Source organism: Strongylocentrotus purpuratus, unplaced genomic scaffold (assembly GCF_000002235.5).
Source record: "Strongylocentrotus purpuratus isolate Spur 01 unplaced genomic scaffold, Spur_5.0 spur5_contig_821, whole genome shotgun sequence".
Classification (NCBI taxonomy): Eukaryota; Metazoa; Echinodermata; class Echinoidea; order Camarodonta; family Strongylocentrotidae; genus Strongylocentrotus; species Strongylocentrotus purpuratus.
The window spans coordinates 1,083,523-1,093,942 of NW_022145526.1; the positions used below are offsets into that span (position 1 = coordinate 1,083,523).

The following is a 10,420-nucleotide window of genomic DNA, read 5'->3' on the forward strand; positions in this document are numbered from 1 at the left end:
AAACAACAGATTAAATCATTAGTCATTAGTTTAATTAGAATAGGGTTAGGGATAGGGTAATATACCAGTTGTTATGATGTGCCGTTAATGTACCATTTAGGGTTATATATATACATGTCCTGGTAATACAACATGAACGGTTATATATACATGTATTACACTAATATGACGCAAGATATTTTTTTTCATAATGTACAAGAATTTTAACAATTCGATATATGTTTTTTTCAATTACCAAACACTTATTTCAGAGCCTAAATCTTCCAATGCTATGCCCCCCCCCCCAACAACAACAGCCATAAACTCTCTATGTTCTAACAATACTAGGCCCAAAGGACCTTTGTCTTTTAAAAAAAAATACCCAATATGCTTGTACTCCAATACTAGTTTGCATCCGCATGAAATCGTTTGAAATCCGCATTTCTACATAATCATTGTCCAATCTGTTTTTGAAATTGCGGCTGCTTTACTTCACCGCTATCGTCTTTAAATAAATCTAATGCATTTTTCTTCTCCTTCTTTCTTCCTTCCAATTATCAATGGGGATGGGATCAAACTTTTGCACTGGATGAGTGCACATTTAGGCCTGCTTATTACTAAAATGAAAGACAATGCTGGGTTTATGCTTTAGTTAAAAAACCGTATTTAACAAAGGAAGTTAGTCTTTGGTCGAAGATTTCCTTTCAGCCAGAGACAAATTTTGAAAACCCAACACAAGTGAACAACAAGCGTGAATACATTCCACCTAAACATGATACCAAATGATTTGGGATAAAACACTCTTTCATAAGATGTATAATAATTTACTGTTCATAGATGACTTTTAAAATAATGAGCAATTTTCTAGGTGTAAACTTTTTGTTTGACTCACACGGTAGTAGTGAGTGGGTTTTTGTATGTCTGTCAGACATGACAATCCTGGCGCTCCCCAATTATTACCCTGGCTTTAGCATGGCTCCCAATTTTATGGTGTTCTAGAATTTTAAGGATCAATTCCTGCCAGTTAGCCATTTACCCCACCTTCAAATGGCAGTGGGTCGACTGCGACAAAAATAAGATTTATGTTTAGGTAAAAAGTGCTCGATTTTCCGAAGTTGTGTCTGACTGCCTTCCTTAAAGATAAAGGTGAATTCTGGTCATCCGATTGATTTGTAAAAAGAAAAGGTGTGAAATCGATCATAAAAGGTTGATCATGTAGCATGTATTAGTGTGCACTGCAAAGTTCTGGAGTCATCAAAAACATAATTTTTTTAGCCCAGTCTTGGTAAAGTAACAAGCACTGCAAACAAAAAGATGTATATGGGACTGCACAAATGGTGTCGGGGCTACCAACCTTGATTTCCTAATCCTGATATGCTCATTACTCAGCCAGTATACATTTTCTACCAAAATTGTTTGGCAAATGAATTTTATTTGTAATCTTGAACATTCAGTGTAAGTTTCGTTTGATTCTGTGAGAATTTATTTTCTTTTTTCTACCAGAACTCACCTTTATCTTTAAACACGATCTAAGACCGGAAATTAGATTTTTACTGAGTTATGGATCTTAGCATTGTTTCATATCTGGGTTGATCTTCACGGGAGTCCCTTTGTGCTCCTGCTTTGCCATCGACTAGGTTAGTATCATAAATGTGACCAATACTATTTGGATTAGATATACCGGAGTAATAATGCTGGTCTTCGTCCATGTCCATGTAGATAGGGTGTTGCGGTACATGTGGGAGGGGCCCACGTTCCTGTGGCTCTGGAATATTCCCATTATTGACTTGACGTTGCTTCCTTCGTTTTATATATCTGCATTAATAATAAACCAAGTTGACTGCGTTAATGTTTTAACTTCTTAAACATGGGGATAATCAAATCATACACGTGCAAAGAGAAATCCAAACTTTGAAATGAGTTTATTTGTATGGAAGCAGAAAACAAAAGAGATAGAATAGAGGAATTTGAAATAAATCAGTTATATGATCAAGAGTTAAGAATGTTTGAAATATGAAATTACTACATCTGAGCAAATCTCAGTTCTTTTCTACTTTCTTTCAAATCTGGATTCGATTATCTTTAAGCTTTAATGCTCCTTTTCGTATATGCTAGTATCAGGATTGTTCTAACGATAAAAATAACAGTAACGCTAATGATTTTATTACGAGTATTAATACCATTTGTTGTTGTTATTGAAAAGAATACAAGAGGTTTCATTTGAAAAGGTGGTATCATTCGGGAATACCATGGAATATAGATAGGTTCATCCACTTCACTCAATTTCCGAGGGTTGGTGGTGCGAATGCCTGCATGCCTCTTTCGTGTTTTTACAAGGATGCGATAGGATGCGGAAGTCGTTGGAGTTTGCTCAGCATTGTGAGCCACTGTGAAATGGCGTCTGCCTTAAATGCTCCCAAGAGAATGGAGATTGTGCATTCATTGTGTGCTGACTGAATCCAAAACGGGGGTAATAATATATCTGTAAAGTACTTAGAGACATCTTTGATGTCTTCAACGTTTTATAAAGCCAGATTACTAATAATTATTAGTGTTGTTATCATCATCATCATCATCATCACTATCTTTAATATAAGTATTTTCATCATTATCTTAATAAACAGCAAAGTCCTGGGCCCCGTTGCATAAGATTTACCATTGATGGTAACTTTGCCCTCAATGACAACTACCATGGTAACTGGGCTCAACAGCCAATCGGAACCAAGGTTTCCATGGTAGTTACCATTGATGGCAAAGTTACCATCAATGGTTAGTTTTGTGCAACGGGGCCCAGGTTTTTTTCGTGTGATCCGGAATTTCAGTATTGGTGCTAAATATCTACGATTGTTAAATTATCTTACGCAAATACACAGAACGCGGTGAGCACCAGAACAGCCAAGATGATCACGCCGGAAGCGATACCGATCCATCGACCTGTATGGTTCATTGCTGATTCTTGAAAAAAGAGCAAATTTATATGGAAAAATAAGAAATGATTTCTGACTCAATTTCGCTAAAAAACTTATTCACATGGAAATGTGTAAAGGGACCGGACTGCAAATATGTGGCCTGATAGTTTATCCAGATTCTTTTTCAGATAGCTCTGGTCACATTTTGAATATGATAGCGACTGAAGACCATTCATTATCAGGTTAAATGATACTTTAAACTTGCATGCAAAAAATGAACAGTAATGCGAATGAATGATTTGTCAGTTTTACCAGATCTCAACTATCCGATAATTTGTGTCACGTGAGATCACCAAAAAAATCACCATTTTGTAAAGATTACAATGATATCTTACGCCTTACTTATGTCCTCAAGATTTGTCTTGGGACAGATTTCGTCCAAGAAAGCAATTAGTAAAATTGATTTCGTAACAAATTTAGTTTGATGATAGTGCAACACTTGGAGCCCAATAATCGTCATCAATTTTCCTTCTTCTTCTTTGTCTTCTTCTTCTTCTGCTCTATTCTTTATCTTCTTTCTTTCTTCTCACTTTCACTGATCAGTATGATTCTTTTCTGTTTTAAAGATCGACTTTTCAAATCATGTCGATGAAATCTTTTGCTAGGGAATGAATATTCACTGGGGATAAAATCATTCTGTCTCCAAAGTTACGAATATCTTTGGATGGAGGTAGACTCCTCTTTACGAAAGCTTAATCGTGCAGCAAAAATACGACTAGTCTTGTTTAATTCGCCAAAGCGCCAAGTTTAAGACGAGAAGGCGACTTGCTAAAAAGTAAAACTCGCTAACTGTTCGCCTTCTTTATTTAAAGTAAATACGACGACTTTTTTAATTAAAAAAAAACATTTGAAAAAAGGCGAGAAGATGAGTTTTACTTTGAACCAAGGAACCTTTTTTATGTAAAGATGACGAGAAGGCGACTTGAAGAGTAATAAACAGGCATCTTCTCGCCTTCCCGTCGTGAAGGACCGGTGTGTTGGTTCAGAGCGTCCGCCTCACAACCGGGAGGTCGTGTGTTCGAACCCCGGCCGCGTCATACCAAATGACGTTAAAAGACGGGAATTGCTACTACCTTGTTTGGCGTTCAACAATAAGTGATAGAGCAACGTCAATCTGGCGCTGCTTAGTGGCTGCTGGGCTCACGATCAAATGGGCAAAACAAAAATCAATTTTCGGTTTAACTTAATAAAACTTGGAGCGGACTTTAAAAGATTATTATTAGTAGCAGTATTACAAGGCTCCTTGTCGTCTTCACGTTGCACGTTTAAGCTTCCATACATACCAAACTAGAACATACTCACCTGGGCACTTCAGATCCTCTGTAGCATCCCAGTACCCCGAAGAAGCATTACATATCCAAGTCGTGCTTGCATTCCCATTGTTATTGCATGTGATGGTGATTCGCTCACCAGGAGTGTAGAGATTTTTGGGATCTTCGATGTGACTATCTTCAGATTCAATCGGTAAGGCGCATGTGATAGCTGTGTAGGACGTATTGAAGTATGAATTTAATGTAATCTTCTACGATTTTGGGTGGAATACTGGAACAGTCGGTTGTAGTAACATTTCGCTGGTGTTTCGAAATTAGGTAGCATAGACCTAGTTTATTTTATTGCAATTGACTTTAAGAAAGAGTATCATTTTAAGGACGAACAGTCTTTACCCTATTATATACACTGACTGTGTATCTGCAAAAGGCAGTGAATAAGATTTTCTTCTTCTTCTTCTTTTTCCTCATCATCTTCTTCATCATCTTCTTCTTTCGCTTCCTGTTTGATAATAATCGTACTTGTAACTTGATGGACAGATTTTTAACATGTTTAATTACCTGTGTTGCAGTCTTTACCAGTGAATCCAGTCACACAATCGCACTCATAGTTAGATACACCTAACGGATGGCATGTTCCGAACGAGCAAGGCTCAGCAGAACATGAGTCAACTGAAAGATAATTGCCAGAGTTTATTATTATTCTTGAGTCAAAGTACGACATATTTGCATGCAGGAACCAGTTTCCTTCTTCGCCCAGGCATGACTTTTCTTTTGTTTTTCTGATAACATTTCATTTATATACCTTTTAACAATTTGCCTGGCAATTAAATAAATCAAAATAAAAGTCAATACAAAAATGCTTGGTATTTTTATGTAAAAGGAGAAGGGGCTACTTTCATCTCATTCTTATACTTTTTCTCCTTCTCATCCTTCGCATTTTCCAAAGAAAATTTTAGTATTTTTTTCTTAATTGAATGATATTCTCACCTACGACGTGGAATCCGGAGGGTTGAGCAATGAAGCTGACAGATGAGTACAGACCAGGCCATGTTTGATTGTCAGGCTCCTCTACCCCTACTCCCTTTAGCACCCAATCGCTCCACATCACCGTACTCTTGTACACTATCACACCAAACGGATGAAAGGCACCGTGGGTACTATCAAGGAGAATCTTCCTCCCACCACCATCAAGGTCGCAGGATTCAATCTTGTCGAGAAGAGCATCACACCAAATCAACCGATTCCCTATTTCAAAGAAAAGGGGGAACATGCATTGTTGCCTATGAAGTTGAAATAATATTTAATTATCATAATATTTAATTTTTATATAGCGCTTAATACAAATGTCTCTAAGCGCTTTACAAATATACTATTACCCCGGTCATTGGATTCAGTGCTTGTCCGCACACACTGTGTGCACAATCTCCACTCCCTGGGGAGCATTCCAGCCAGGCGTTACTTGACGCTCAAAACCTGTTTGACCAACAATGACGGCCGCATCCTATCGGGAAACCCATTTAACACCTGGGTGGAGAGTAGCAAGTGCAGGTTAATAGATTGCCATAGGATATTAGTGCCGTGTTGAGATTCGAACACTCAACCTTCACATCTCCAGTCGTGCGCTTTAAACCACTCGACCAATGATTTTATTCTTGATAAATATAGTTCATACCTTCTTAGAAATATATTTGATCAAGGTGTGACGTGGTCGAGTGGCTATGTCGATGGACTGTGGATCACAAGGTCCGCGGTTCAAGTCCCGCCGCGGCACTAATGTCCTTTGGCAAGACATTGAACTACATTTGCCACTGTCCACCCAGGTATTAACTGTGTACGTACCCGGTAGGATGCAAAACTAATGTGGTTAGATGAGCAAGTGTTCGCTTGTAAAAATGACGCCTGGCAGGAATGCTCCCCAGGGAGTGGAGAATGTGCATACATCCGATGACCGGGGTTATACTATATATTTGTAGAGCGCTTTGAGAGGCCCTGCTGTCCTTTAATGCGCGATATAAGAACGAACTATTATTATTACTATAGATTGATCAATAACGTTCTGAAAAGATTTTTTTTTAAATCTATAATACCTATAATCAAATAGTCACAAACCTTTTTAGGTGGTCTGTCGTAGACAGATCACCTATTGATTTCGTCAGAATTTTCTTTCTTTATTATTTATTTATTTATTAGGTGGTCTGTTGAAAACAGATCACCTATTGTTTTTGTCAGAATTTTCTTTCTTCTTTATTATTTATTTATTTATTCTTTATTTTTATTTCTCCCCCTTTTTTGTTCAGAGGATAACTGAAGATCAGTTTAATCAATTTATTTTCATTTTGGCACATTCATAGGTCGTTGTCATGAGACGTGACAGAAACATTTTCAAGGTCATTAGGTTATCGTGACGTCATCCAGGCGCCATTTTGTGAAATCACGTTATCCATCATATCTTCATGATGCATAAGCAAAGGTCATTCATATTCATATCACATATACTTTAGGTCAAGGGTCAACAGGTCATGTCATCAAAAGTCACATAAAGGTCATGACGCGCGCGTACGTGTGCGTCAAAATTTCAAAAAGCTCAAAATCACTTAACTATTAAACGAGAGTACGAATCAGGTAATTTTAAGCATTTCAAAATTTTCCGTCCGTACGTGACCCCGCGCGCGTTGCGCGCGATCACAGCGCGCGGAAAAAGTCAAATTCAAATTTGTTACATGATTTAGATTCCTCTTACCGTAAATGACTATTTACATTAATTTCAGTCACCCTTGACCTTTAATAAGGCCGTGAGCGCGCGTCAAAGTTCAAAATCCGCGCGTGCTGCTATGGGCAATATAATGCAAATTTGATCAAAAACATGACATTTTAAAAATCAAAATAGCTCTTCAGATAGTCCATTGACCCCAACTTTTATATCATGGTTAGAAAAAACATGAGTTGGAAATATGATTTCATGTCTCATTTGACCCTCAATGAACTCATGACGTCATCATAATGGCCTCTGAACTCAAAATTTCTATTTGCTTATTATGACGCCAGCATATTTTTAGAACATTGATTGTATCTCTGTAAATATTGATCAATTTTCCTCCGAATTTGGATATGTTCTAGCTGAGACAATTTTCTACGAGTGCAGCTGACACAATTTTTCATTTTGACAAAGGCATCATGGCGTATTTTTGCGATTAAAGGAGGCATGTCAATTTTTCACATTTTGCGTGTATTCTTTATAGGAAATGACTTTTTCTCAAAACTGGATTCTACATTCCCGTCTTTCGCGAGCAAAATCATCATGATCATCATTGTTTATATGTCTATATAATTTCTCCCATTCTCAATTCTATCATAAGAAGTGAAGACAAACCACCTAATTCGTCCCCATGACGAATTAAATTTCTAGTTATTTTTAATTCCATATAAGGAGGGATAATATAACTTGTACGTGAGACTTTATTTCTAGATTCATTAATGATTCCATGAAGCCTTAGGCCAAGCATGGAAACCAGTCGCAGACAATATTTAAAAACCGAGTACAGGCAGATTTTTGAAAACGGCGGATAACGCGCCATGATTATATTGCCCTTATTGTTTAGTGCGTGGCGCTTAGGGCATTTCAGAATCTTCCATATGATAGTCAACCTGCTGTTTAAATACATTATACAGATTTTTAAAACATTTGAAGTTTATGGCTATGCTTGTCATTTAGAAGGTATCTTTTCATGACTAATCAATAATAACACACATTGACACATAAGACTCTTTTCTAATTTGTGGGCTTGCAGTTCTTGTTATATGTTCAGCTAAGAGTTATTTAAGATTTTGATACTACCACTGATAATCAGTTATGGTAATTAAACCGTGTCAACGAGTTTTAGACTACCTTGCATATCGTAAGTGATACCGTTTGGCCATCCGATGTCTGTATCCAGAATCATCTGACGTCCAGAACCATCCCGATTAGACATCTCAATCTTGGGTGTACTCCCCCAGTCCGTCCAATAGAGCTTCCTGTATTAAAAGGTAATCCAGCCTTTGTAATGAGTTCATGGTATGAACGCAGAGAAACTCAAAGAAACTCAATGTGAAAGACTTGAAATAAATTGGACCGATTAATAAAAAAGTTATGATTTTTAAATTATTAGAATACTTATAATAATTATATGCCAATCTCAATTCGGTTAGTTGATTATGATGCACGGCCAATAAGCATTCCGTTATTGCTGAAATTACTGAAATTGCTGAAATCGGTACATACAAAATAATATTATTATACAGATCTGCTATTGAAAAAAGTTCCTTCTAAGTATTTCATTTTTTTAGATTGACATTTTTGCCACTTTGTGTATGATGGAACAACTGGAAACATATACTACGTTGCCTGGATCTTACTCGTTTAACCATTTTTGATTCTCCATACGAATAGAGTTTTTTTCTTTTTTTTTAAATCAAAACTTTCTTATTTTAAAAAAAATGATCCATGAAATTAAAGGACGAAATATACCAGCAAAAAAAGGCTTCCGCTTCTCTTCTTTTGCCCCTGCCCCCCCCCCCGCTCTCTTTTCCTCCAAGACATTCATTTTTCTCTTTGGCATATCTTTTCTTAATTAAGTAATATTGATCAAATACTTTCCAACATGGAAAAAGCGAAAAATATTAGACGATGTCAAACCTGTTTTCTGGAACAATCATAATTGCCCTCGGCATATCTACATCGTTTATCAATACTCGCTGGTTCGATCCGTCAAACTGGATGGATTCGATGGTTTTGAAGTCCGTATCTGTCCAGAAAATAGTTTCGTTGTCGCTATCCACGAAAAGACCGTCAGGAACTGCGTTAAATTTGAAGGAGAATTTTAAATTTAGAACAATCCCCCCCCCCCTCACAAAAAAATAAATATATATATGTAAAAATATGAAGAAAAAAATTATGGAAAAAAAATCCAATATCTACCATGATTATTTACTTTTGTTTTTGTTCAAGTAGGATCATTTGTTGAAGAATGTAATCATAAACACACCACACGAACAGACACACACGCACACATTTTATATGTACACGTGAATCACTAAACTTGCGGTGGAGTAGGTACTTGAGCCCCTTAAAGGTATTGCAAATTTTTGGGAGATTTTGAAAATTGGAGTGATAGCAATTCTTTAAAATATCGATATATTTTGATGCCCCTGTGGATGTATTATAAGTACTAGAAAATTTAGCCCTAAAACACTTCGGCTTTCGAGAAAATGAATAATCCATAATTTACCGGTGCCCCCGCTTTATCTTAAATATTTCAAATAGCGCCCAAGGCCATTCCATAATAGCTGCAACCATGAAAATCTCAGAGTTCTGATATGCAATTTCCAAACGAGAATAGCAAATCTGTCGATTGTAGTAGAAAACAAAAATTGTTTTGAAGCTTAAGTATTAAATATCAGTCTTAGGAGGACGTTCTGCAACATAAAGATATTATTATTTACAATTTCATCACTTTAGACTCGATTTCAGCCGCGACAACGATTATTGAATATTGTAAAATCGCATATGCTTCTAACATGTTCATATGAACCAAATTCATGACTCCATACCAAAACTTTGTATTACCCTCTATAACCGATATATTGCTTAAACGTTAGAAACACAAACCTCCAAGCCCTTGAACAACTATTCTTTGATTGGACCCATCGATTTGAGCAGCACTTAACGTCTTTCTCTCCACGTCTGTCCAATACACTTCCTTTGCTATGACGTCATACCCCACTGCAACTGGCTTTTGTACAAAGAGAAACGGGAGCTGCCTGAAATTCAGATTGTTCGTGTGTGCAACATAAATTGCACCTCCACTTAGGTCTGTCAGAAACATCAGAGAATCTGCCAAGAAGTAGAAAAGGTTACGCATGAAAGGTCAGTTCGAATAGTTACGGAATGACATTTAAATAACCAATGTTAATTTTAAACTTTTAATTTTGAATAAATTTTACCAGGTCAACCAAAGTTTCCTTTAAACATATTGGAGTCTTCGACACCAGGTCACCCAAAGTTTCCTTTAAACATACTGGATTCTTCGACTGGATCGCAGTTCGTTTCATCCGACTGATAGAGGCATTATATTTTATTGTTTTTATTGTTTTATTTAATTTCTAACCATAATTTATTTTGATATATTTTGATCCTAAAAAAACACCTAAACATATTGGAGT

At 36.7% G+C, this 10,420-nt stretch overlaps 1 protein-coding gene across 1 annotated transcript; it reads right to left on the reverse strand.

The window, feature by feature from the left end:
* Positions 1–1,529: 1,529 nt before the first annotated feature.
* On the reverse strand, positions 1,530–10,119 carry LOC105437194 (low-density lipoprotein receptor-related protein 5-like). Its single transcript, XM_030981045.1, has 8 exons — positions 9,867–10,119; positions 8,895–9,054; positions 8,106–8,233; positions 5,207–5,464; positions 4,778–4,888; positions 4,251–4,430; positions 2,841–2,934; positions 1,530–1,794 (listed from the first exon to the last, which is right to left on the reverse strand). The coding sequence occupies exons 1-8, from the start codon at positions 10,117–10,119 to the stop codon at positions 1,530–1,532; spliced, it is 1,449 nt and encodes a 482-aa protein (XP_030836905.1).
* Between the last annotated feature and the right edge of the window lie 301 nt (positions 10,120–10,420).

Bases quoted from the DNA above. Each gene is read 5' to 3' on its own strand.
- LOC105437194 (XM_030981045.1), bottom strand. From the start codon at position 10,119: ATGCGTAACCTTTTCTACTTCTTGGCAGATTCTCTGATGTTTCTGACA. The intron at 9,055-9,866 runs GTTTGTGTTTCT...AATTTAACGCAG, and splicing joins AGTTGTTCAAGGGCTTGGAG to TTCCTGACGGTCTTTTCGTG. The intron at 4,431-4,777 runs GTAATTAAACAT...CGTCCTACACAG, and splicing joins TGGTAAAGACTGCAACACAG to CTATCACATGCGCCTTACCG.